The sequence below is a fragment of the Dasypus novemcinctus genome, chromosome 6 (genome assembly GCF_030445035.2).
Source record: "Dasypus novemcinctus isolate mDasNov1 chromosome 6, mDasNov1.1.hap2, whole genome shotgun sequence".
In the NCBI taxonomy this organism is placed as follows: Eukaryota; Metazoa; Chordata; class Mammalia; order Cingulata; family Dasypodidae; genus Dasypus; species Dasypus novemcinctus.
Genome location: NC_080678.1, coordinates 118,568,756 through 118,596,117, shown reverse-complemented (window position 1 = coordinate 118,596,117; position 27,362 = coordinate 118,568,756). Strand labels below are relative to the sequence as shown.

Genomic DNA, 27,362 nt, shown 5'->3' with positions numbered 1-27,362 from the left:
ACGTATGAAAGGGGTTTTAAGTACCAGTTCCTTAGGAAAGGCCCAGGAGAAAAGCCCTAACCTTCAAAATCAGAAGTAGAGGACCCAGAGAAAAGAATGACAAGACTATTAAGGGGGGGAAATACTTACTTTGAAACTGGCCACATGGGCACCAGTTTCCTAGGTGAGCAGATAGCGAGTATGAAATATTTAAGGATGTGGCCTTGCTGAATATGCGTTTTACCCTCCAACATTCTGCGTTGTGGGATACGTATATGTGCATGTTTATGTGGCGAGGCTATTAGGCAGACATAATCTATGACAGAAATTTTTCATTGTTATGCAAATCCATTCTTCCTTCTTCCTTCATGATAAAGCTGCCAACTTTTTGCAGGGCAGATAGCTATCGAGAATAAGGACGACTTTTCCCAGTAGAACTTGTAGTTAGTTGTGTCCATGAGATGAAGTTCCAGCTACTGGGATATAAGAGGAGGCATCTTATGTGACTTTCTGAAAAGGTACTCAAAGGAAAGGATTGAAACTCTCTTCTTCTTCTTTCCTATTGGCTGGCATACAGACGTGATGGCAGGAGCTCGAGCACTCTTATGGGACTATGAAAAGAAAGCCACGTGCAGAAGAGTGCAACAGGCTAACAAGAACGTAGATCCTTATACTGTGGGGCCCCATACCAGTCTGTGTAGCTGACTTCTGGCCTTCATTCATGAGGGAGAGGGATGTACTTCTATCTTGTTTAATCTGCCTTTTTTTTTAAAGATTTATTTATTATTTCTCCCCACTCCCTACACAGTCTGCTTCATATGTCCATTCACTGTGTGTTCTTCTGTGTCTGTTTGTATTCTCATTGGGCGGCTCCAGGAACTGATCCTGGGACCTTCCAGAGTGGAAGGGAGGCGATCATTCTCTTGTGCCACCACAGCTCCCTGATCTGCTGCCTCTCTTATTATCTCTCCTGTGTGTCTTGTTTTGCTGCATCATCTTGCAGTGTCAGCGCTCCACAGGGGCCAGCACTCCTGCACGGGGCAGTACTCTGCTTAGGCCAACACTCTGCATGGGCCAACTCGCCACATGGGCCAGCTTGCCTTCCCAGGAGGCCCTAGACTTTGAACCCTGGACCTCCTACATGGCAGATGGGAGCCCAATTGCTTGAGCCACATCCGCTTCCCATAATCTGCTATTATTTGGGGGTTTCTGGTGCTTACAGACAAACATATGTTAACTGTCACGAAAGCCTATAAAAATTGGGCTTACTCCCCTTGGTATTTTCTCTGAACTATTTTTATTTTCAGCTTCTCCCAAACTCTCAGATGAAACCAAGGAAGTTCAATCGGTTTTAGACCTGTTTTAGAGATACCACACCCTAGAACTACTGAGTAAGACAAACTTCAAATGGAAGAGCTCTCTAGAAGCAGGTATAACCACTTTGGAAAACAGGCAAAACTTTGAAAAATTGAACATTGAATACTCTGTGGCCCAGCAATTTCTCTTAAACATACTGCATATGAGCACTTATGCACTATACAGCAGCCTTGCTGGTAAGCACCATAAACAGGGCACAATTCAAACGACAATTAACAGAACAATGGATAAGTACATTCTGGTGTGTTTTCACAATAGAATGGACCTTCAGCCTCGAGAAGGAATAAACCCCTGCCACAAGCATTGATATGGACAAAACTTCCAAAAAAAAAGCGCATTGCACAGAAGTGGACTTGGCCCAGTGGTTAGGGCGTCTGCCATACCACATGGGAGGTCTGCGGTCCAAACCCCGGGCCTCCTTGACCCGTGTGGAGCTGGCCCACGCACAGTGCTGATGTGCGCAAGGAGTGCCCTGCCATGCAGGGGTGTCCCACGCACAAGGAGTGCGCCCCGTAAGGAGAGCCACCCAGCACGAAGGAAGGTGCAGCCTGCCCAGGAGTGACGCCGCCCTCACAGATAGCTGACACAACAAGATGATGCAACAAAAAGAAACACAGATTCCCAGTGCTGCTGATAAGGATGGAAGCGGTCACAGAAGAACACACAGCAAATGGACACAGAGCAGACAACTGGGGTGGGGGGAAAGGGGAGAGAAATAAATAAAAAATAAATCTTTAAAAAAACACAAAAAACGAAAAACCACATTGCGCAAAAGAAGCAAGTCACAGAAGAAAATGTACGACCATGGAAAATTCAAAACCTGGCAATTCCAAACAATGTATTGCCTAGTGATATCTAAATTCACAGTAAAGCTGTAAAGAAAAGCCAGATTCGGGATAGAGGTCAGACGAGGGGAAGGGAGGGGGCGACGGCCCGGGCAGTGCAGGGAACACGGGAGGTTCCTGAGATTCTGACGGGGTTCTCTTTCTTCCTCTGGGGGCTGGGAAGGTGTGAGTACAGGGGTTTGCTTTAGAATTATTCTTCAAACTCTACTCATGTATTTTCTGCTCTCTTCTGAATGTAAGACACATTTCACCATCTAATGAAAGGGAGAAGGCAAGGGAGGAAACCCTGTTGGGACAGTGGAGGGGAGAGGAGATGAGTGCCTTTTTCCCTCTTCCTTCCAGTCAACACCGATGACTCACCCCTCACCAGTTAGCACCTACTCCATTCTGCGGGACTTACTGCTGGCTGTTAACACAACACGCCTGTCTCCCTCTGCCATTAATTTATTCTTTCAGCTGACAATTACTGAAAGTCTCCAAAGTGTCAGCAGGACCCAAGGGGGGGCTAGAGGGAGCTGGCAAATAAAGGTGGGCAAAGCTGGCTTCTCTCCTCGAGCGAGCGTGCCACAGCGACGCAGGCGCTGGTGGACGTGGCTGAGGACAGCGTGTGAGGCAGCACGAGGCGCTCCAGGGTTAGCCTCGTGGGCTCATCCGGGCAGCGAAGGCAGAGAGGCGGGCTTCACTGTGTCCCGATGCACCTGGACGGCTTGCTGAAAATTCAGGTCGGCGGGCCCCTGCAGAGGGCTGGGCCCAGGAATCTGAATGTCAAACGAGTCCCTCTAGTGGCACCAGGAGAGCCCTGAGGGTTAGTGGGGGAATTAGCAGGAAAGTGCTAGGCCCGAGGTGGAGGCGACCTCAGTCCTTCCTATCTTTCCAGTGCCTGTCTTGGGAGTTAATGAATATTTATTGAACCAAAATGAAGAAAAGATAAATGAGAGAGAATCTGGGCACTTCTCTGAAGTGCAAACGAACCCTGCTTCCAAGTTTAGAACACCCTGAAGATTTTCCCACTGACACGTTTTCATTTGAAAACATGCAGAGGAGGTACAGTGAGGGGGTTACGAGGTCCCCTCTGGACCTGGGCTGTAATCCCGGCTAGGTGGGCACTTCATATGACTTCTCCGTGACTCAGTTTCCCCATATGTGACCCGGACAGGCTGGTAATGGCATAATGGCACATATCTCGGAGGGCTGTTCTGTGGATCAAGAGCTGATACATGTAACGCTATTGCAGAGTGGAGAGTGCGATTAAGAACAAGGACTATTATTTGTGTCCCTCTTTGTTTTTGTCCGGTAGGAGAAGATAGGGCCAGCCTTGGGTGGAGCTGGTCTCAGGAAAGGAGAAAAGATTCTTTTGGACGGAAGCAGATGTGGCTCGAGCAGCTGGGTGCCCACCCACCCCATGGGAGGTCCCAGATTGGGTTCCCGGCGCCTCCTGGAGAAGATGAGCAGGACTGTGCGCTGCTGTGACAGGCTGGCCAGCGAGCTGTGCAACTAGATGACACAATGACATAACACAGCAAGAGAGACAAGAGCAGGGAACAGATGTGGCTCAAGTGATTGGGTGCCTCTCTCCCACAAGGGAGGTCTCTACTTCGATTTCTGGTGCCTCCTAAAAAAAGACAAGCAGACACAGAGAGCAGACAGCAAGTTCAAACAATGAGGGGGAAGAAATTTTTAAAAAAGACTCCCTTGGAGGCAGGAGGGGCCTCAGGATAAAGCAGTTCAGAGAGGCTGAGGAGGGCTCATGCTGCCTGAAGGCAAGGAGGAAAAAAGCCCCGTGAGGGCAGGGTGCCAGGTCTAGCCACAGCTAGCCTCCCCGGTTGGGAAGCTTTGAGGTACCTGGTCACTCACTACGAGGCACACTTTTCTCTTTTGGCTCCTTCACTTTCCCCGTTGCTGGAAAGGTCCACGTGCCTGCTGTCTGGGCCTGTGGGTTGGGGGAAGCAGCTGGAGACCAGAACAGATTTCTTAACCCTTTTCCTGCCTGGCCATCAGGCTTCTCCTCTGGAGAAAAGAAGGAACTGGGCATGGAAACGTGGGGTCCCGCGGGTGCTCAGAGCGGGAGGGTCGTGGGTTCTGCGGCCGCTGAGTAAGGCCAGAGGTGACTTGGGGTTGGGACAGTGTCAAGAGGCTCCCTGACCCCCAGGACACTTCCCTCTCTGGGAGTTTTCTTTCCAGGGTTCTTATTCCATTTCACAGTGAAGAATGCTGTGTGACGAGGCAGTTAGAAGGTCTCCATGGCCTCGCACTGGAGCAGCTACCTCCGCTGCCGGAGCACTTCATGTGACAGTGCTTGCCAAGCACATCCCCACCGAGGGAACCGTCTCTGACAACCCCAGGCAAGCTGCAGGGAGGGGGGTGGTTCCCACGAGGAAAACCAAGGCCAGCGTTGCAGCTGGCGCTCTTTCTCCAGCTGTGGCTTCTACACAAAGAAGGTCTGCCTGGAGAAGTTGGTCTGGCTGGCCCCCGTGGGGAGCCGTTCCAAATGCCGTGGCTGCGAACCCTGATTTCATCACTCTCCAGCTTTGTGATCTGGTCGGTTGCCTCAGTGTGGAATTGGGCATTTTTACAGCTGCGTGGTGGAGCACAGGGATGAACAAGAGAATGTATGAAAAGACTTCGCGGGAAGCAGATGTGGCTCAAGCAGTTGGGTGCCTGCTACCATACGGGAGGTCTCAGGTTCGGTTCCTGGGCCTTGTAAAGAAGATGAGCAAGACAGTGAGCTGACGCAATGGGGTGGCTTGGCGAGCTGATGTAACAAGATACGTGATGAGATGGCACAATGAAGAGACACAACGAGGAAACACAAGGAGAGACATAACAAGCAGGAGTGGAGGTGGCTCAAACCACTGGGTCCCTCCCTCCCACATGAGAGGTCCCGGGTTTGGTTCCCAGTGCCTCCGAAAAAGAAGAGGTGCACACAGCAAACAGACACAGAGAGCAGACAGTGAGCACAAACAAGAGAGAAGGGAGAAACAAATAAATAAAATAAATCTTTTAACAAAAGGAAAAAAAAAGACTTTGCAAGGTTAGCTGCTGAGTGACCTGGAAGGGTCAGGGCCCAGGTGGGTCTGGGAATTCCCAAACTTCGTGGTCCCTTCTGGGGTATTCTTACCTTCACCAAGAGTCTGACTGGGTCTGCGGATTCATTTGTATCTGATTTTCACATGTCTGCACAGACTCCCATAGATTTCTAGCTGGTTCTCAAGGAGTGGAACTTGGTTCCTTTGAAGGTAGGGAGTTTTTGTGCATTTTCTTTTTAAGATTTATTTTATTTATTTCTCCCCACCCCCTCGTTGTTTGCACTTGCTGTGTCCGTTCATTTTCCTTGTTTCTTTAGGAGGCACCAGAAACTGAACCCAGTTCACTCCCAGGTGAAAGGGAGGCACCTAATCGCTTGAGCCACCTCCATTCCCTGCTTTGCTGTGTCTCTTGGTGCATCATCTCGCTGCGCCTTCCCGTCGCACCAGCTCACTGTCTTCTTTAGGAGGCACCAGGAACCGAACCAGGGACCTCCCATGTGGTAGGTGGGAGCTCAACCACTTCAGCCACATCCACTTCCCTTTTGTGCATTTTCAAAAGGTGTTCTGGGGCTTCTGTCACTCCCTGGAGCTGCTAGAAGGGCTGGGAGGGGTGGGAAAGCTGAGTCTTGGGTGCCACATCTGTGAAATGGAGCTGATCACAGCACTTACTGTCTTTGAGTGTGTAGTGAAGGGTGATGGTGATGCAGGCAAAGCATTTAGCAGGCGCTTGGCACATACTTAGTGCTCAGTGAAGGGAGGGCACTATAATTATTTGCTCTGTGGCTGGGGTCGTAGTTACCCTAGAGACACTGATTCTCTGGGTGTAGACTGGCAAGATGGAAGGAAGTGCTCTTGTTAGGGGTGTCTGGGAGTATTATGGGACACCAGAAGCAGTCATTTCCTCTCCCCTTATTCAGTCTTCCAGCATGGTTTTGAGCTTCCCTCATGCATCAGACTAGGTGCTGAGGAGACAGAGGTGAACCGGGAGGTGGTCAGTGGCGGTCACTAAACAAAGAGCCACATAAAAAATAGTACAAAGCGAGGTAAGTGCCAGGAAGGAAAATGACTGCTCAAAGGGAATAGAACCAAATTTTGACAATTTGGGGGAAGGCGGGGACTAGGTGGGGTTCTGAGGAAGTGATGTTTAAACTGAGACCTAAAGGACGCAAAGGTGCTAGCCCCTCTCTGCCCCTCGCTCTCGAGCCTTGTTTTTTGTGTTTTTTTCCATTTACGAATATTTGTGAAGCATCTACTATTGTAGACACTATGAGGGATATGAAAGACAAAGCAAAAGAGTGCAAGATCTTTGTCCCCAATGCATTTAGGGGGCAAACTACATCGCAGGGAAAAATCACAAACAAATCAATAGATAATGGCCGAAGATTCAAAGCCTAAGCACATCTGGAGTTCTGGGGAAGAAAAACTGGGGTCAGCGGAAGAGCGTCCTGGCCCTAAAGGATGAGGGGGTAGGAGTTGGACATGAAGCAGGCATGGGCTCTAGGGGGAAGAAGGGGCACATTGTCTTGGTGAAGGACAGAAAGCCTCAGCCCCCAGAGCAGTGGAGGAATAAGAGGAGATGAAAGGGAAGTGGGCTTGGCCCAGTGGTTAGCGCGTCCGTCTACCACATGGGAGGTCTGCAGTTCAAGCCCCGGGCCTCCTTGACCCGTGTGCAGCTGGCCCATGTGCAGCGCTGATGCGCGCAAGGAGTGCCGTGCCACGCAGGGGTGTCCCTGGCGTAGGGGAGCCCCACGTGCAAGGAGTGTGCCCTGCAAGGAGAGCCGCCCAGCGGGAAAGAAAGTGCAGCCTGCCCAGGAGTGGCGCTCACGCACGGAGAGCTGCTGCAGCAAGATGACGCCAAAAAAAAGAGATGCTGGTTCCCAGAGCTACAGGATAATGCAAGTGGACGGGGAAGAACACACAGGGAATAGACACAGCAGACAACGGGGGAAAGGGGAGAGGAATAAACAAATTAATCTTTTAAAAAAAGTTAAAGTAAAATAAAATGAATTTATTTTAGCATTAAGTATGAAATTTCTGTATTTTTATGTGAAACATCTTAAATTAAGAAATTTATTTCTAATTTTAACTTTCTAAGAATTTTTAATCATGCACTGATGTTGAGTTTTACCAAAAATAGTTCCTAAAATGTTTATATGACCAGATGTCTTTACTATTTTAAACTATCAGTGATTGAAGGTATCACATTAATTGATTGCAAATTATTATAGTCATGAACTATTTTTTCAGTTTTTTAAAGCATTTTTATTGAGATCTATTCACACACCATACAATATATCCAAAGTGTACAATCAATGGCTTTTAGTGTAATCAATGTTGTGCATTCATCACCAAAAAAATTTTAGAACAATTTCATTACTCTAAAAAGAAACTCTATACCACTTAGCAGTTACCTCTCAATCTCTCTATCCTTCCCCATCCCTACACAACCACTAATCTAATTCCATCTACATAAATTGATTTATATTTACATTTTATACAAATGGAATCATACAATATGTAGTACTTTGTGTCTGGTTTCTTTCACTTAGCATAATGTGGGTTTTTTTTGCCTGATAATTAACATCTTGTAACATCAACATACATTTGTTCAGTTTCAAAGAAAAATAGTCATATATGCAATATTTCCTATATTCATATTTCGCATGAGGTTTCACTATGCTATACAGTCCCATGTTACATTTTTTAGCTTTCCTTCTGTCATAGTCATATATTAGCACTGTTAGTTATTAAATACAAACACAATGCTTTCACCTTTTCTATTCATTTCCAAAGATTAACAAACAACCTTTTTACCAATTCTGCACAGATTAACCTTCAGCTTTCCATTTTCTAACTTCATTCTATTTTCTGGTGACCTATATTCTAGTTATTAACTCCATGAGTTTACGTAGTATATTTAGTTCATAATACTGCAATCATACAGTACTTGTCCGGCTTGTTTCATGCAACACAATGTCCTCCAGGTTCATCCAGGTTGTCATATGCTTCACAACTTCATTTCTTCTTACTGCTGCATAATTTTCCAACATGTATATACACCACAATTTGTTTATACATTCGTCAGTTGATAGACACCCAGGTTGTTTTCATCTTTTGGCAATTGTGAATAATGATACTATGAACATTGGCGTGCAGATATTTGTTCATTAGTGAATGTTCTTGAGGAAGTGGCATTGTTTTCTGAGAGGCAAATATTGCAATTCTTTTTTTTTTTAAAGATTTATTTTTTATTTCTCTCCCCTTCCCCCCCACCCCCAGTTGTCTGCTCTGTGTCCATTTGCTGTGTGTTCTTCTGTGTCCGCTTGCGTTCTTGTCAGCAGCACCCAGAATCTGTGTCTCGTTTTGTTGCATCATCTTGCTGCATCAGTTCTCCGTGTGTGCAGCACCATTCCTGGGCAGGCTGCACTTTTTTTGCACCAGGTGGCTCTCCTTATGGGGCTCACTCCTTGTGCGGGGGTTCCCCTACACAGGGGACACCCCTGCATGGCAGGGCACATCATCACTGTGTGTGGGCCAGCTCATCACACGGGTCAGGAGGCCCTGGGTTTGAACCCTGGACCTCCCATGTGGTAGGCGGACGCCCTATCTGTTGGGCCAAATCCGCTTCCCAAATGCTGCAATTCTCAAAGCATGGATGGAGATGAGGCTGGCCGGGAGTTGACTGGCTTGAACTGCTGGACTTCACTGAGAAGGCTGCTCAGAACTTGGGACCTTCACTGTTTTGTTTTTAAATGAATATTAAAATAATTTCAAACTTACAGGAAAGTTGAAAAACAATACAGAAACAGTATATAGAACTCCAATGTACCGCCATCCAGCCACCCAAATTTATCAACCACTAGCATTTTGTCACATTTATCATTCTGTATCTATCTAATATCTATCTACCTATCACCTATCATCTATTTTTAAACACTTAACACTTCCATGTACAGTGCCTGAGAACACTCACTATGTAACCGCTTAAAGCATGGCTATCAAGTTCAAGGCATTTCACACTGATACAAGGCATCCTTCATTCTTTTAGGCTTCACTTCGTGGATATTAAACTGCCAGTCCTTTGGGAGGGGTAACCTGGAAGATGTTACATGGTAGTATCAGCTCCTTTCCAAGTATGCCTTCAAACTGGCTTCTGTAGAAGAGACACACCTTAGGAATGTTTTTACAGGAAGGAGGAGGGATAGAGGGTGTTGGGCAGGGGACGGGCCTTGAGCAGTTGCTGCAGAAGGTTGTGTGGCTACCAAGAGGGAATAAAAACGGAAGGTGAGCACTCCAAAGGAAGGCAGGAGCTTGGCTTGGAAGAGCAGTGAATTTAGGCGATAAACTTAAATTTCTTCCCCATTCTGACAGTAACTGCTGCAGGACTTTGGGCAAGCAGCTTCCTAGTTCTTCATTTCCCTTAGGGATTGGGCCAGTGCCTGGCATACACTAAGCACTCAATAGATAGTTGTTCCTTAATGAATTGTTCATCATTAACCAATCTTTTCTAAGGTTCCTTAAATGCTTTGATTCTCTGATCTCAAATTTTCGCCCTGTCCCTGGCCTCTCAGGCAAGATTCATTCCTGGATATGGGCCTCTCCCAGATTCCCTGTTTAATATCTTAGGGCATTTGCCTCTGGGCCATGCCAGAACTAAGAATAAAAGTGCCTGGAAGAAAATGCTGTCCTGATTTGAGAAGTTACCAAAAGTCAAATTTATGCTATTTGTTTTCTAAACAGGTAGAGCTTATTTCATAATTATAGCATGCCTAAGAAGTTGTGTGAATTATGGCATTTTAATAAAAATAATTCCATATTCAGCATCCTGCAGGAGTTCATTTTAAGAAACTCTGCAAGGAAATCTTTTTAAATGTCACAACTGGAAGGAAGTGAATGTGGCTCAAGCAATTGTGCTCTTGTCTACCATACAGGAGGTGCAGGCTTCGATTCCCAGGGCCTCCTGGTGAAGGCAAGCTGGCCCGCATGGTGAGCTGGCCCAAGCAGAGTGCTGGCACAGCAAGATGACTCAACAAAAAGAGATAAAGAGGAGAGACAATAAGAGATGCAGCAGACCAGGTTGCTGAAGTGGCACAAGAGATTGAGCACCTCTCTCTCACTTCAGAAGGTCCCAGAATCTGTTTCCAGTGCCACCTAAAGAGAAGACAAAGCAGACACAGAAGAATATTCAGTGAATGGACACAGAGAGCAGACAGTGAGGGGTGAAGGAAAATAAACAAACAAATAAATTCTTAAATGCCACGACTGAGATGTTGGGTTACCTGCAATTTTCTAACTGGTTTAGGGAAACCGTCTTAGAAAGGGTCCTCCTCTGCTCACATATCCATGTGCCCATGCCTTCCTATTGGCACAGCTTGCACTCACAGATACCCACATCCATCCTGAAAGGGCCCCACTCATATCCACAATGCCCCCAGTCTTGTCATTGTGTGCACATGCAAACAAATACCCACATGCACATACATGTACATGCATATATACACATATGCACGCACATACACATATGTACACACACATGTTCTCGTGGGCAGACTTGTTTATTTCCAAGAGAATTGGATACATGGAGGAGAGCACCAGGATCCGATTCTCCAGGGAACAACTGTAGTTTATCTATTAGAACATAAAATCCAGGGTCAGAGGTCGCTGGGGCCCCAGCTCACAGCCTGCAGAGAGGCCCTGGTTTTTAGGTGTCTTTGTTTGAAAACTTCCTCTCCAATCACTGAATTCCATTTTTCAAAAATTCCACAATTACCCAAGAAGCAAGGCCTGAGTGGAAGGGAGGTTTCCACTCATTCATATGGGCACTAGATTAGCTACAAGTATACCAAAATGAACCAGTTGGATGTCATTCCTGCCCCCACAGAGCTCATAGTCATGGGAATTGTTCGTTTTCTACTGCTACTATAACAAATTACCAACAATTTAGAGGCTTAATACAACACTCAGCGAAGCGGATTTGGCCCAGTGGATGGGGCGTCCACCTACCACATGGGAGGTCTGCTGTTCAAATCCCAGGCCTCCCTGACCTGTGTGGAGCTGGCCCGTATGCAGTGCTGATGCGTGCAAGGAGTACCCTGCCATGCAGGGGTGTCCCCTGTGTAGGGGAGCCCCACTTGCAAGGAGTGCACCCTATAAGGAGATCCGCCCAGCGTGAAAGAGAGTGCAGCCTGCCAGAGAATGGCGCCACCCACACGGAGAGCTGACACAACAAGATGATGCAACAAAAAGAAACACAGATTCCGGGTGCTGCTGACAAGAATACAAACGTACACAGAAGATCACATAGCGAATGGACACAGAGAGCAGACAACTGGGGGGGGGGCGGGGAGAGGAAAGGAAGAGAAATAGAAATAGATAAAAAAATAAATCTTAAAAAAAATACAACATTCATTTTGCATGTCACAGTTCCTTCGGTCACAGATCTGGGATTGCTCAGCTGATTGCTCTGTTCTGGGCTTCACAAGGCCAAAGTCAAGCTGTCAGCTGCTGGGATATTAGCGGGAGGCTCTGGGGAGAATTCACTTCCAAGCTCATTCACGTTGTTTGCAGAATCCATTTGCCAGTGGCTGTAGGAGCCTGACATCCCTGTTTCCTGGCTGTCAGCTGGGGACCACCTTTCGTTCCTGGAACTGCTCTCTGATCCTTGCATGTGGACCCCCACATCCCAATGCCATCAGTGGCACGGGAAATCCTTCTCGTGCCTGAAATCTCTTTGACTTTCCTTCCTACTGCCTCCAGCCTGAGAATTTTCTCTGCTGCTAAGGGCTGGTGTGTTTAGATTGGGCCACCTGGATCATGCAGGCTCCCCTTGTTTTAAGGTCCATTACCCTTCATCACAAAGTTCCTTTAGGCCTGTAATGTCACATATTCACAGGTTCCAGGGACTAGAGCATAGACATCTTGGGGGAGCCACTCTTCCCTGAGGAATACAGGGAAGGAAACTGGCAAATCTAATAATACACTTTGGATAGATGCATTTTTTAAGGAGGAAGTATAAAGTTCCATGAGAGTAACTTTGTGAGATACCAGACACTTTTGTGAGGAGGGTGGTAAGGCATGTAGGGTTTTCTAAAATAGGTAATATCTAAGTTGAAATGTGAATCAAAAGGTTAATTCTCCCAGGCAGGGCTGCACTTGTAGAGAATCGGAGGGAGCCGGACCAGCAGGAGGGTCTGCCTGGGTGCCTTTCGCTGAGGCATGAATTTCTGGATTCTGGATTCCTGGAGCAGAGGCGTCTTTCGCAGGGTTTGGTAGGCCAAGCTAGGCAAGGCAAGGCAGGAGAGAGGAGGTCTCCGTCTCTCAGCATCTCCGCGGGCGCTGCTCTGCCGTAGGTAGAGTTCCGGGCACCTGTATGGAGCGCTGGGCCAGGCACTGCACGTTCTGTCCTCTTCCTACCACCCGTTCCCTGGCCCAGCAGGGGGATTGTCCCAACCTCTCCCACTTTGTTTCTTATGCTTCTCCTTTTTGAGATGCTCTTCTTTTCCATCTTTTTTAAGAAAATGTTATTTTTGAAACAGGGCCTCAATTTAAAACTCTGTAGTTCATTCATTCATTTATATGCTCACTTATTGATTATAAAAATATCAACTGTGCACCTACTGCATGCCAGGCACAGAACCAAGGGGCTACAGCAGAGAACAAGAAGGAAGAGGCCCCTGCCCTCACAATTTAAATATAAGCTAAAGGAAAGTCTTTTAGTTGGAGTCCACGCCATTCATTCAGGAACCTACAAACCATACCAAGGTTACTGGTTAAAGGAATCCTAAAACAAATATGTTCAGAAAGCTAACTATTTACCCTGGAACTTCTTTTTTGCATAACACCCCCCCCCCCCCACCCCAGAGTTTCCTATAAAGGGTTTGCCATCATGCCCATCACTGCACAACATCTGGGAGAAAGCAATTAGCAAATGGGCTTCTCCATGCTTCCAAGACGGCTTCCAGGGAGGAATGGCCCATAATCCCCCTCCATCCCTTTAGGGGTTCCCGGGCCATTGTGCCCCCTCCTGCCCCTTCTTCTTGTCTCAGGCACCCTTTGTATTTGAGACTTGCTCACAGATGGTTCTAATCATAGAGCATGTTAGTCTCCAACTTCTCCTCCTCTCCTCCCACGTCCACCTTTCTCCCACCCTGTAGGTTTCTACTTAATCCAGCAAAGTAGAGGTCCCAGGTGTGTCCTGAAAGGTTGGATGAATGCCTGTGATGAAGTAGGCTCTGCAGTGGCTGTAAGGGAGGTGGTGGCCAGAAGGTACAGGGGAAGAGCAGGGGGCCTCTCTAGAACGCGGGGACTGGGCAGGAGCCAGTCTTCCCCTGCCTTGAAACCTGCTCAGCTACAGAAGCCGAGAATACCCAAGTAGGGAGGTATCTTTAAATAATTTTGCCCTGCCATTTTGGAATTCATTTTGGGTCATAGAGGCCTTAAGGAATTGGATGAAAGCTATGGATCCCTATTGCAGAAAAATACATAAATGGCCACAAAAATTTCAGCCAATATCGCTGACATCCTCGAGCTTATTCACGCAGCCCAGGCTAAGAAGGCCTGATCTCACACACTCTTCCCGCCCCATTTTCCGGAGGAGAAAATGGAGATTAGCAAGAGCAATGGATTTTCCCCACACTATGCAGTTATTTAGATGGAAACCCCAAATTTTTTTTTTTTTTTTAAAGATTTATTTATTTATTTAATTTCCCCCCCTCCCCTGGTTGTCTGTTCTCTGTGTCTATTGCTGCGTCTTGTTTCTTTGTCCACTTCTGTTGTCGTCAGCGGCACGGGAAGTGTGGGCGGCGCCATTCCTGGGCAGGCTGCTCTTTCTTTTCATGCTGGGCGGCTTTCCTCACGGGTGCACTCCTTGCGCGTGGGGCTCCCCCACGCGGGGACACCCTTGAGTGGCAAGGGCACTCCTTGCGCGCATCAGCGCTGCTCATGGCCAGCTCCACACGAGTCAAGGAGGCCCGGGGTTTGAACCGCGGACCTCCCATATGGTAGACTGACGCCCTAACCACTGGGCCAAAGTCCGTTTCCCAGGAAACCCCAAATTGAAGAGCAAATTCAGGTACTCTTGTGCTCATCACCATATAAAGAGTTTGTTTCCATTAAATAAAAGGGGCTCCTCCCCTCAATAGAGTATTTAAGAAAACTTTGCTTTTGGGGGGGGGGGAGGGGCAATGATGAGGGTGGGAGTGATGGTAGCAGTAGAAAAGGCACCTGTGGTCCCCAGGGTTTGTAAAGGAGCTTAACTCATTCCAACACAGGCGTTTGGACGCGGAGATGGATCTAGCCACCCTCAAGCAACCAGCTGGGATCCTAGCTTTGAAGGAGCTTGTCTTCCAGCCAGAGTCGGGGGGTGTGGATGTGTCCATCAGTGGCTGTTGTGGAGAGCAGAAAATGTGCTTGGGCTTGGGGGCCGATGGAAGGCCCTCTGTGAGCTCATCAGGGAAGCAATGTTTCAGTAGTGCATAGGTTTGCCTCCTCCTTGAGACCAGCTACACACTAGGGTGACACCCAGAGAGGAAGCACGTGTCTTGCCCAAAAGATCACCAAATGCCCTGGAGACTTCATCCGCTACACATCCCGTCCTCCCCGCAACGTTCTAACCTCTTTAGACTCGGGGGACCACCGTCTGAAACGGTGTCGAGGGCAAAGATCCCAGTTAACTGAGTCTCCGTTTCGGGGATTTAATTGGAGATCTTCGGAGTGGGGAAGCCTCAGAGTTGTCCAAGTTTAGTGGCTCCCCAGTTATCTCCAAACTTTACTTCGGAGTTCTTGGGTTAGGAGACCCTGGATCGCGGGTAGGCTTTTGTTTGAGGTGTGTGGGGGGTCTCCAATTGTCTGAGGACTGGCCGTGTGCCCGGAGGAGGGGCCTGGGGTGCGGGCTGCTTTCCGCGGGGCCCCCGGTGCCGCGTCCCCCACCTCGGGCCGCGTCTGGGCCTCGGGGTACCGGGAGAGGGAGCGAGGGCTGCATCCCCGCCTCCCGGGGGGACCCCTCCCCTTCGCCCGTCCGCTCCTTCGCCGCCTCCTCTCGGGGCCGGTCGCCGGGGCGCTCGAAGGGACAGCCGGGGGAGGGGAGGGCGCGAGGGGCGGGCTGGCGGCGGCGGAGCTCGGGCCGGGGCGGGGCCCGGGGGAGCCGGCCGGGGCGCACGGGCCTGGCCGTCGGGGGTCCAGCGCGCACGGCCCGGGCTACTTTTCCCTGCGAGTCGTGATCTTTCTGGGGGGTGGGGCGGCGCCGGGGCCGGGTTTCGGGGCGAGGGTGCTCGCGGAGGCGGCGGCGCGCGGAGGGGGAAGGGGAGCATGCCCGGCTGGAGCCGGGCCTCGGGGCGCGCCCGGGCCGCCGTCCCCACCTCCTCCTCCTCCTTCCCCTCCTCCGTCTCCTCCTCCTCCTCCTCCTCCTCCTCCTCTTCCAGTCCCGCCGCCGCCGCAGCCAACATGGCTGCGCTCCTGAGCTCGGGAGGCGGCCGCTGCTGAGCGCCGCTCGCCTCCCCGGGCCCCAGGCCGCCCCGGGCCCGGCCCATGGCCCCGGTGGCCTCGCGGCTCCCGGCACGCTAGGGCCGCCGCCGAGGCGCCCGCCCGCCCGCCGCGCCGCGGGGCCCCTCGCCGCCGCCCGCCCGCCCGCCGCGGGGAGCCCGGGAGCCAGCATGGAGCCGCAGCGCCGGGAGCTGCTCGCCCAGTGTCAGCAGAGCCTGGCCCAGGCCATGACGGAGGTGGAAGCCGTGCTCGGGCTGCTGGAGGCCGCGGGCGCGCTCAGCCCCGGCGAGCGGCGTCAGCTGGACGAGGAGGCGGGAGGCGCCAAGGCGGAGCTGCTGCTCAAGCTGCTCCTGGCCAAGGAGCGGGACCACTTCCAGGACCTGCGGGCGGCGCTGGAGAAGACGCAGCCTCACCTGCTGCCCATTCTCTACCTGAACGGCGTGGTCGGGCCGCCGCAGCCCGCCGAGGGCGCCGGTGAGTGCCCGATCCCCGCCTCCCGGCTTCTCGCCCTTGCCCTCCGCCACTTCTCTCTGCCGCTTGGCAAGTGGGAACTCGCCAGGGCCGCTCGTTACCAGGCGCCAGCCGCGGCTAGAGCCCTCCCTCCCTGTCCCCTCCTGGGGGGGGGGGGGGGGGGACAGCCGCGGAGCCCCGGTTCGCACCTCCTCCCCGAGCTCTGCGGTTCGCAATGAACAATGCCCCGCACGGAAGGCCTTGACCCTCCCAGGTGCCACAGAAGCGGAGTCCCCCGGAGGTCACCAGGTTCGGCCTCCCCGCTCAGAGGGATGTCTGTCAGGCGCTTTTCTAGGACTCTTCGCCATCACTAGGCTCTCGGGAGCCTGTGCTGGCCTTTAAGCAGTGGGGCAGCCTAGAAGAATGGAACCTGGGCCAGGACTGGTGCTTCTAAAATTTGCGCCCCCCACCCCCCGACTCCGGATCGCGTGTGCTTTTTCATTTTCTGGCTGTCTCAGCCCCCTCCCTCTGCCTCTAGCTCAGTCTCCTTGCTCCACCGGGTTTGCGGTTGATTCTGCACAGTACGATGCCTGCTAGGTTTCTTTGGGAACTGTGGGCCTGGAAAAGTTGGGGAAGTTGCATTGCACCATGGGAAAATCTTGGTCGTGCCTGCTGGGCCTCAGTTCCTTCCCTGCACCGGCCGAAGCTGCCTGCGGAGGAAAGGCTGGTGAGCTGGTTCCCTCGGGTGGCTCCTTTTGGAACCCTATGTCTTTGGCTTTGGAGGTGACCAGTTTGTGAATGTGCTTGGCATTTGTGAGTGTGTGTGTTGGGGGTCTGCTGCTAGTTTGTGACAAGTGATGGGCTTGGTCTCGCCTAGTTGGGGAGTGGGTAAGCCAGCCTTGTGGACCAGGAAGCTGGAGAAAAAAGGCATAGCACCAAGGATGAAAGCAGCAGCGTTTATTGGGCACTTACCATGTGATTGCTTTGTTTGTCGCTTTAATTGTTGTTACCACCCTGAGAGCTATGCATTGTTCCTCCTTGGAGTGGCTGAAGTGTTCAGAAAGGACCCAGGAGTTTTGAATTATGACCTGTTGTTTCATTTCACACATTCAGAGTCAGGGAACAGCGAGTGCCACCTCTTCCAGGTCTTGGCCTTGTTTGAAGAGTGAATCGAGAGGTCAGAGAAACCTGCCCTTAGCAACCGGAGGCCAAAGGCGGATGACACCCGCTTATGTGGCTGTTAAAAGGCTCACTTATTAAAAGGGGAATGATTTAATAAGCTGGTCCTCCTAACAGCGCTGATGTATACCGGCTGCCTTACCCTCCCTTTTTATAGTTCAAGTAAACTGATGTACAGAAAGACTAAACTATGGCCACACAACAGATCATTTCAGTGGTGGCCCCTCAGCTGCCACCTTGGGCTTCTCCCGTCCATCTCTGTCCCTTAAACCTGCATTCTGCCTGTCCACCTGTGGTTGTGTCTGGGTGGCTGGGCCAACCTCCTGAATAGAGAGTGCTTCAGGAGATGTTTAGAAGGGGCTGTCTATGTGGCCGTGGGGAGAAGAAAGGAAGACTTCATGGGTGATAGCTATCTATCTATCTGTCTGTCTGTCTGTCTGTCTATCTATCTATCTATCTATCTATCTATCTTTTTTGCTTGTTATCTGTTTGTTTTTTATTTAGGAAGCACTGGGAGCCAAACCTGGACCTCCCATGTGGAAGGTGGGCACCCAACTGCTTGAGCCATATCCGCTCTCTCTATTTTATTTTTTCTAATTTTGAAGGAGGACGTTTATCAAAGATCTTTTTCCAGAAGCTGTTCAGAAGAAGCACAGAAGTTAGAGTGCAGCTGGAAGTCGTGTCGGGACGTGTGTGCATCCGCTCTAGTCATCTCTGAAATAGATGGATGAATTGCATTCATTACGTCCCACTTTTCCTATGCCTCGTGGAGAAGGGGGGGCTCTCGTGATCTGAAGTTCTAGGAGCTAGTCCTGAACTCTAGGGAAGGGATGGATACGGTTTGGGTTTTTTCCTATAGGGTGGTGATTTCAGATCCAAGTTTTACCACAGTGCAAGAGTTCTGTGGCTTTGCAGAGGGTCATGAAATCCTCAGAAATATAATTTTTAAGGTGCGCTAAGTTCATTTTAGTTAACACGTTAGAAAAAGATTACGATAGCATTTGGCATGGCAAGCCACCACCTGCTTGTTCTGTGGGGAGAGATGATGTGGTGTGAAAGTAAATCATCCAGTGTTGGATCTTTGAAAAAGGTTGAATTAATGTGCAGAGGTTTTCCAACTTTTTTTTTTTTTTTTTTTTTTTTATGTTAGCCAACGACCCTTTCTTATGGGGAAAAGCTCAGTACATAAAAGGCAGCTCTGGTTGAAGGGATGGAGGCACCTGCCTTGTCCCAAAGGAACCAAATTCAAGTCACTGTGGTCCTACCTCCTTCCTTCTTCCTCTCCAGCAGTTTCCACTCTGCATGTACGTCTGCATCTCTTTGTTAAGTTGGTGTAGGGCTGGGTCCTTACGGGATCCTGAGAGAGGAACTAGCTTGTTTCCCCAGGATCCATAGCGTCAAGGGGAGGCCCCTGTTGCCATCTCTCTAGATCCTCAGGGTCTCCCTTGGTAGCTCCCATGCCCCTCTGGAACTCTGGTCCCAGAACTCTCAGCCCCCTGCCTTGCACTTGTGCTCTGTGGGAGCCTGCGGTGTTGCAAGCCAGGGATGGCTGGCTGGCTGCCACGTGGGGCTTGGAACCGGAAGAAAGCTGGGGTGGGCACGTGGCCTGGGTGGTGCCAGGCAGGTGAGCAAACCAAACACGTGCTCACTTTGTTGCCCAGACACCAGTAGACCCCTGTATGCTCAGATCTGGGGATGTGAAGATGAGTGAGAAACATGGAGAGTTTTTTGGGGGATGTACCAGGATTATTCCAGGTACATTACAATTCAACTTTTTGTATCTTACCATGCACTTTCTTAGCTCACCTCATTCTTCTGGCAGCTCTGGTGAGATGAGTGCTGTTTCATCACCCATGTTTCGCTGGGTTCCGGGGCCCCTCTGTAAGGTGTGAGGGCCTTCCAGGTGTGCAAGAGCAGAAAGGTACCAGAATTGAGGCTTAAATCTGGGGCTAAGACTGGTATCTAGGGTGTTTTCTCCTGTTACCTGTGTAGACGGTCCACTACAATTCCAGGTCATTTCCTGACATCGGGGAACTCTGAGGAATTATGTAGCCTTTCCTGGTTCCCAGTACACGAATCTGGGAAGAAGTAATCACCTTTGCCCCAGCTGGTGGTAGGGAGAGGAGAGAACCATTGTTAGCTCAAGTCTCTAGTGCTTTCGGACAGTTGTTTCAGAATCTCGTTTGGTCACTGGAACCCACACAGCGCTCTGTGCTCTTTGATTCTGTTACTTGCATCTCGATTTTTCTCACGTGGAGATCGTCTCCCAGCTGTCCCTGGAGTGGGAGCTCTTCCAGGCTGGGAGCCTCAGTGTCTTCATCTGTGGATGGATCTAAGGCTGGCAGGTCGACTGCCCGGAGTCATGGGGAAGGCAGGCAGGCTGTGATGGGGAGAGCAGGGAAGTGCCTGGTCCTGTCTTGGCCCCAGCGGGGCTGGGAGGAGACAGGGGAGAGGTGTGTGAGAGGAACCCGGCCTCCTCCTGAGGTTCCTAGCTGGCTGGCTTGGCTTCACCAAGGAGAACGGAGATGGCGCGTCTGCTGGAGAAGCCGAGGAAGGCTTTATGGAGGAATTGGGCTTGAGCTGGGCGTTGAAGATGCAGAGGGATAGAGGAAGGCGTTTTAGGCAGTAGGCACAGCAAGAGCAGAGGCCTAGCAGTAGAGAGGAACAGCATGCTTTCAGGGTGCAGTAATCAGAGCCGGGGAATTGCATCGGCTCTGGGCGGAAGGGAGATGGGTTTGCAGAGGTAAGCTAGAGGACTGAAGGCTAGGCTGACTGAAGGGTTTGGATGTGCTTGGAATTAAACATTATATACCTGTTGGAAGTTAAAACTGGAAGATTATGACTTTTTAAAGGAAATAATCCTGCCAGGTTTCCTTCAGTGGGATGAGATGGGGGTGGGGTGGGGTGGCTGCTGTCAGGTATGGGTTATTTATTACTCAACAGGCCTTTTGCCCTCCCCCTACTCCCCTTGGGTACCAGTTCACCTTTCCTTCATCCAGTCCAGCTGGAAGGTCAGTAAGGGAAGGCACATAAATAAAAGCTCTAATCATTGTGGTTCTTATTTCAACTCTTTTAACTGTAACTTTATTTTTTTAATTTTTTTTTTATTTTTTAAATTTATTTCACCCCACCCCCAGGACCACCCAGGTGGGAGGGAGGTGCTCAATTACTCAAGCGACCGCCACTCCCTTCTTGTTGTGTCTCTTAAGGTGTTTCCTCGTTGTATTGCTTTGTTGCGTCATCTTGCTGCATCAGCTCTCTGCACCAGCCTGTCCCATCAGCTCGCTGTCTTGCTTGCGTTCTTTAGGAGACATGGGAAACTGAACCCGGGACCTTCCATGTGGTAGGTGGGCACCCAACTGCTTGAGCCACATCTACTTTCCTTCACTGTTATCTGAGAGGAATTGGTGGAGGGACTTGAAAGTAATGGTAGGTTTTATTTAGCTGTCTGTGTATTAGTTCCGGTAGTTATTGCAAGTGACAGAAACTTAGCTCAAACCAGCTTAGGCAGAAAAGAAAAATGTAATTGATATATCTTACAAAATTCCAAAACTTTGGGGTGGATGGGGGGAGCTGAGCTTTGGGCTGAACAACCCCTGAATGCTTCGGGCTCTTCTCAAGGCCCGGGAAGTGGTCTTAGGTCCCCTGTGCTTTCATCTGCACAGCCCCTGACCTGTGGGAAAGGGCGCTCAGCCCCATCCGCTGGACGGGGAGAGCTCGCGGGAGGATTCTGATTGGCCGAGCGTCATGTGCTTATGGGGCTCGTGGTCTGGAGAGCTAAGATTCACCTTGGTTTGGCCCTGGGCCTTGCGCTGGAGCCACCCGTTCCTTAGAGGATGGGTGCAGTGATTGGAAGCCCATTCAGGTACCACGTGGTTCCTTTTGGGAGCGGGGCAGAAGCAGCGCTCCAAAGGAAGAAAAGCAGGAGGAATGCTCAGCAGCTGAATGTCCGTGACATGTGGTCCCATCTTGGTGCCAGTGACACCGTTAGCGAGCGAGGTCGTTCCTAGAGGAGGGGGTGGTCGAGACTTCGAGCAAGGCGGTGAAGCTTTCTGAACTTATCTCCTACTCTATGAAGTAATTAGTACAATAGCTTCTTCACCAGTCTCTGACAATCAGTGGTAGGAAAAAAAGGAGGGGCATTTTGTTACCATGGTGAGCAATACCACATAGAAGTGGCAGCGCAAAACTGGAAAGAGCCTGGCCTTGGCATCGGAACGCTTGGACTCTCCTAATATTCCAGAGGGTTCTTGTGAAGATCAAAGGGAGTGGAGACGTGAGTGCTCCTTGCTGACCAGGCTGCGCACATGCCGAGCATGGCGCTTCAACTATGGCTGTAGGTCATCTGGTCTGGAGTGTAATCGCTGTTGTTTTTTTTTTTGTGACTGTATGCCTAATACTGAGAAAATGTTTGCTGAATAGACAAATACCTGTTTGTAGAAAGAATCCCCGTGTAAGTCCACGCCCTCTTCAGAATACGCGCGGAATCCCGGCTGCTGACCGACCGGTGGGTGGTAGAAGGCTGTGGGAGAGGCGGAAGGCTTGAGTGAGTCCCAGATGCACCCATGGACGTCCCCACCCACAGTGGGTCTGTGATGGAAGCCGGTGGTGTGACCTTGATGTCTGGAGTCTCCAAGGTCACCCATCAGGTCCTGGCATTGTGGGGCAGGGAGCACTCACATTGCCTGTTGTAGGATTGGAGAGATGCTCCCATTTTACACTTAGAATCTGAAGGTCAGCTTGAAAGAGCCCTGGATGGGGCTGGGCTCCCCCCAAGCAACATCTTGACCTTGGACAAGCCTCAACTTCCCCCAGCCAGTAAAGATAGAGGTTTGGCAAAGGCTGGGGACTTGCCTGTCGGCCTGTAGGGTTCTCAGGGCCCCCAGGGTGGCGTTTGGTCCAAGGAAGCGTGGTGTCTGAGTTGGACCAGATTTCCAAAGCCTCTTCTAGCTCTGCCCCATGATTACTGCGATCTGATGTAATGTTGTTTAATGTTGGTGTTGAGTGGTTTTTGATACTCTGGCTTCTATTTCCTGAAATAGTAAGCAGAGTAAGGGAAATAGTTTGTCTCCATTTTTTGTCACCCTCCCTTCTTACTGCCCGTTCTGCAGGCAGTACGAGGGACCTCTTCAGTGATTTCCTGTAACCCTGGGAAGATGCGAGCCCCAGAAACAGCAGGCGTAGAACCAGGGGGCTGAACTGCATGTGAATCGGTCTGTGAGGTACAGATGTGAAGTGTGTTCAGGAGAGAAGAATTTTAAAAGAGATTGAGCACAGGGGATATTGGATCTTTTTTTCACCTTTTTGCTTGGGCAGGTTGTATATCTCTATTTGTGTATGTCTGTTGTTCTTCTTTAATAAAATTTTATTGAAACTCCTTCATACATGAACATACATAAATAATAAGTATATAGTAAAATTTGTGAATTTATAAAACGAGCATGCGTATCATCATACAAGGCTCCCCTATATCTCCCCGCCACCAACACGTTGCATTGTTGTGAAACATTTGTTACAAGCTATGAAGGAGCATCTTCAAAATATTACTAACTAGAGCCCATATCTTAAAATTGGTGTATTGATCTTTTTGAGACAGAGTTCCACGAAGGTGCTGCAGCAACATTTAAAACTAAACAGAAATATTTGGAGTGTTGTATGTTGGTGATCCAGACTTCTAAACCCTTGGTAGAGAATTGAACGTTGACTCTTGACCTTGATGTTCATCTCATGCTAAACTGTCTTTGAGGGTTTTTTTTAAATTTTAATTTTGTTAACATACATACAACACAAAATTTCCCATTTTAGCCTCTTTTTGCTTTGAGTTTTAAATAAGGAAATCTGTGTTGCCCACAGAACCTTGACTTGGAGGTGGTTGGCCTGGCTGGAATCTTAGTTCCAACATCACCTTTTCTTTTTTCTTGGAAAAAATTATGTAATTTCCTTCCCCCACCCCCCAAACATATATTGGAAAGTCTCAGGACAGTTCCTTTGGACTTTAAAGAAAGATTTTAGTTTCAGGAGTCATCTGTGACTCTTTTGAAGCCAGAAGTTGTTAACCAGCACAGTCACAGCAGGCAAGACGTGTTTGCACATTTCCCTTGCGTTTTCAACACTAATATCTCTTTAACTCTAAGGGCTGTAAAGTATGTTTAGTTCTCTTAGTTGGAGCACCAACGCCTTAAAGTTTCTCTTCTAAATTTTGCTACCAACTCTGGGGCCATCCATCCATTGCTTTCTAGATGTCTGACTGTGGTAAGGTGTGTGTCCTCCCTGGCCCTCGGTTTCCCTGATGTGGCTTGATGAGAATGAGGGCTGCTTTGCGGCAGTGAGACCTCTTGGACTGCAGGACTGAGTCCAGGGCTTGGGTGCACGGTTGAGGTATCTGGGGGAGCCTTGGAGGAAGTGCGGTGACCTGTCTTGGCGGTTTGTTGGCTGCAGGTCTGGGACTAGTTTGGCAGGTCTTTCCTGAGTCCCTGGGAGGTGCTGGAGCAGGGACGACGGTGTGCCCTGCTCTGAGAGCGTCCTTGCTTCTGGGACTGAGCACCAGGTGGCCTGAGCATCGTTGGTGGGTTTGGAGCCAGGGAGCGAGCCCCAGGTCTAGAGACAGCGAGTGCCATGATGCCAGACGTGGGGACCCCACCGACGAGGGTTTAAAAACCTGCTCTTGCGTTTAGAGTGGTGTGGCTTCAGCAAGCTGCGTCATCTCCCTGGGCTTTCAGCCTCATCTGTAAACGAGGGCTCCCGGCCTCTCCTGCTGGGCTTTGGTGGGCATCGAGGTGACTTATAAAGGCGTTTCACACCCAGCGGGCAGCTGATGGGGGGGCCTGCCCTTGTGTAGAGGGCCCTGCCCTGCTTGGAATCAGGCGGCGCCACAGAGCGTAGACCCCCTGGTTGAAGAGACAGGGGCCCGAAGGAGAGCCTGGAGCACCCATGGGACGGGGACGCCCAGCCTCTCTGGGCAGCGCAGGACGCTCTTTCACAAAGCCTGGGTCCTGGAGCTGCGTTTTACAGAGGGCCTGGCCTTGAGCTGCGAGGAGTTCCGCTCTGAAAAGACCTTGGGAAGAGTTTATTTTGGAGGAAAGGAAATGGGCTCCCATGGCAGTTTTCTGATCGACACACGGGAAAATGAGGATCCCTGAGTCTCTGGAAGCGGGACTCGGGCCGATTGGTGGAACGTTCTGGGAGGCGGAATTGAGCTCAAATTAAGGAAGACCTTCCTCCCCCTCGCTCCCTCCCTCCCTTCCTTTTAAAGTTTTCATTATAAAAGTCTCAAAAAATATGTAGAAGGGAAAAGGATAATATAATGAACACCCACGTACTCATCACCCAGCTTTCCTGACGACTTTTGTTTTCTGTCATTCTAAAGCACTTCCCAGACAGCATATCATTTCACCTGTAACTACTGGAGGATGTGTCTCTAAGAGATGAATGAAGCCTTTTAAAAAATATAGCTGTAATACCATTAAAAAATTTTTTTATTAGAAAACTTTTAAATTTTTTTTTTTTTAAAGATTTAACTTTTAAAATTTATTCTCTCCTCTTCCCCCCCCCCATCCCGTTGTCTACTCTCTGTGTTCAATCGCTGTGTGTTCTTTGTCTGCTTCTGTTGTTGTCAGTAGCACTGGGAATCTGTGTCTCTTTTTGTTGTGTCATCTTCCTGCGTCAGCTCTCCGCGTATGTGGCGCCATTCCTGGGCAAGCTGTGCTTTTTTCGTTCAGGGCAGCTCTCCTTGCAGGGCGTGCTCCTTGCGCGTGGGGCTCCCATATGCGGGGACACCCCTACGTGGCAGGGCACTCCTTTTGTGCATCAGCTCTGCGCGTGGGCCAGCTCACCACATGAGTCAGGAGGCCCTGGGTGTGTACCCCGGACCTCCCATGTGGTAGGTGGACGCTCTATCAGTTGAGCCAAAGTCGCTTCCCAGAAAAGTTTTAGGTTTACAGAAAAATCACGTAAAAAAATACGGCATTTCCATATACCGCCCCGCATTGTTGACACTTTGTGTTAGTGTGGTACCTGTGTTATAGTTCATGAAAAAACAATTTTATACTTGTACTATTGACTACAGTCCATTGTTTACAATAGTCCTATGTTTCATCTTTTAATTTTTATTCCAGTAATATATATATATGACCTAAGATCTCTCTTACCTTTGGTTTCATAATTGACTGCTAAATGTTCTTTTTAGCCTTGTGATTTTCCAGAAAGTGTAATGAAGCTCTGAGTGGGAGGAGGGATCATGTGCTTGTATTTCTCCCTTTGCGTTATAGTTCCTTTAGTAGGGAAATTATGGAGTTTAAAATATATATCTTGTCCCTTTAAGCAAGGCTTTTAACTGATGTAACATCAACCTAACTTTCTTTGGACAAGACAAAAGAAACTGTGACCCGTTCTTGATACCCTGCTAATGGCTCACATGGTGTCATTAGAGGTGGCGAGGAGGACAGCACAGGCTCAGAGCTGGCTTTTTTCCTGGCCAGCAGTGGATCTTGGACAGGTCCACCTAACCTCTCAGAGTGTCAGTTTCTTCAATACAGAGTTGATGTGAACAGTAATGATGATGTATAATACCATTTTTGCAGCCAACAATATTAACAATAATTTCTTTCTGTTTTTTAGGAAATTAGTTCAATTTTATTTAAGCCCATGTTTCCCAAACTCTCTTTACCATAAAAATTTTTTTGCATATTCATATTCAATCCATAAACACAGTTGGGGAATGGCTGGACTGTAGATGGAATGGAACATAGGTTCACTGGGATGAAGGCGTCTGATCCTCCTATTTCCACCATATTCCAGAATCACTGAGCTCTGAGGTCCTGGGGGCCAGGAACCTGAATCCCTACTAAGCATTCTATTTTGCTTCTCCTTGAATGCCTCTAGGGATGGCAAACTCACTACTTTCTGGGGTAGCCCTTTGGTCAGCGGGTTCAAAGTTCATCTGTTATTAGCTTCCTGGCCCCTGGACCCAAGCAACTAAGGCCCCTCCATCCTGACTTGTTATTCCTTCAGAGGCAACAATGCTTTTTTAATGCCATCTAATACACAGTCAATATTCAGTTATTTCATCTCAAAAATGTCTTTTTCTGAATGGTTTATTCAAATTGGTATTTAAACAAAGTCCACATGTTGCGTTTAGTTGATGTCACCGTGTGAGTCACTTTTTTTTTTCATTTTGGGTCTGCTGGTTTTCTTTTTATTCCCCATCCCTCCCCCTGAGATGGCCCTCTCATCTGTCTGCTTATTGTCTGTCATCTTTAGGGGGCGCCAGGAACCGAACCTGGGACCTCCCATGTGGTGCTTGACCCATATCCGCTCCCCTGTGAGTCACTTTTATAATCCTCACAGTTCCCTTCCCCAGGTCTGTGGTTTAAGGAAGAGCTTTTTTTTTTTTTTTTTAAAAAAAGTGATGAGTACTGCCCAACCATGAAACATAAAATAGACTATCCTCGATGGTCTCTTCCCTTCCCTGAAAGTTTCCGTACACAGATTGGGCGAGCATAGCGTAGTTATTCAGAAAATGGGCTGTGGAGTCTGACTATAAAACCATTCAGCCTCAGTTTGCAAATAAAGAAAAGAAATAATACATGTGAAGTATAAATGCCCTTTATGTTTTAATTTTTAAAAATTAAAAAAATTTTAAGCTGCGGAACCCTCTCATTAATGGGACTCTTATATGAAAGCCAGATGTGTAAAATAATAAAAGAGACACCACGGTGGTTGGGAATGGAAACCTGGAGCTGGCCTCTTTCCTTTTGGCCTCCCCAAGACACCTTTGCAGGGTTCCGCAGGGTTCCGTGGAACACAGTTTAAAACCACTGGCCAGAGTTTTTTTTTTTTTTTTTAAAGCTATTCCCCATGTCAAGAGAAAGAGCCACCCACTCAAAAGCCTCACCTTTCCTTCCCAAGCGGGGTTAGTGAGTCAGAACTGGACCCAGAAGCTTGGATGGCCACTCCTGACTTCACCTGCTTCTTCTCTTTACCTTCTGTGTCCCTCTGAGGATGAGCCATGCTCTTGAAAATGACAAAT

General features: G+C 49.2%; 1 protein-coding gene across 4 annotated transcripts in view; it reads left to right on the top strand.

Annotated features, from left to right (window-relative positions):
* Positions 1-15,816: 15,816 nt before the first annotated feature.
* Positions 15,817-27,362, top strand: part of LOC101433468 (disks large homolog 5) — a 136,590-nt gene continuing 125,044 nt past the window's right edge. For 2 of the 4 annotated variants that reach the window (XM_058299302.2, XM_058299300.2), the window contains exon 1: positions 15,830-16,180. In XM_058299302.2, the coding sequence (XP_058155285.1) occupies positions 15,877-16,180 (304 nt within the window). In that variant the 5' untranslated portion in view covers positions 15,830-15,876. Of the gene's footprint in view, positions 16,181-27,362 lie in introns of all 4 variants that reach the window. The other 2 variants (XM_058299298.2, XM_058299299.2) reach the window with 2 other exon arrangements.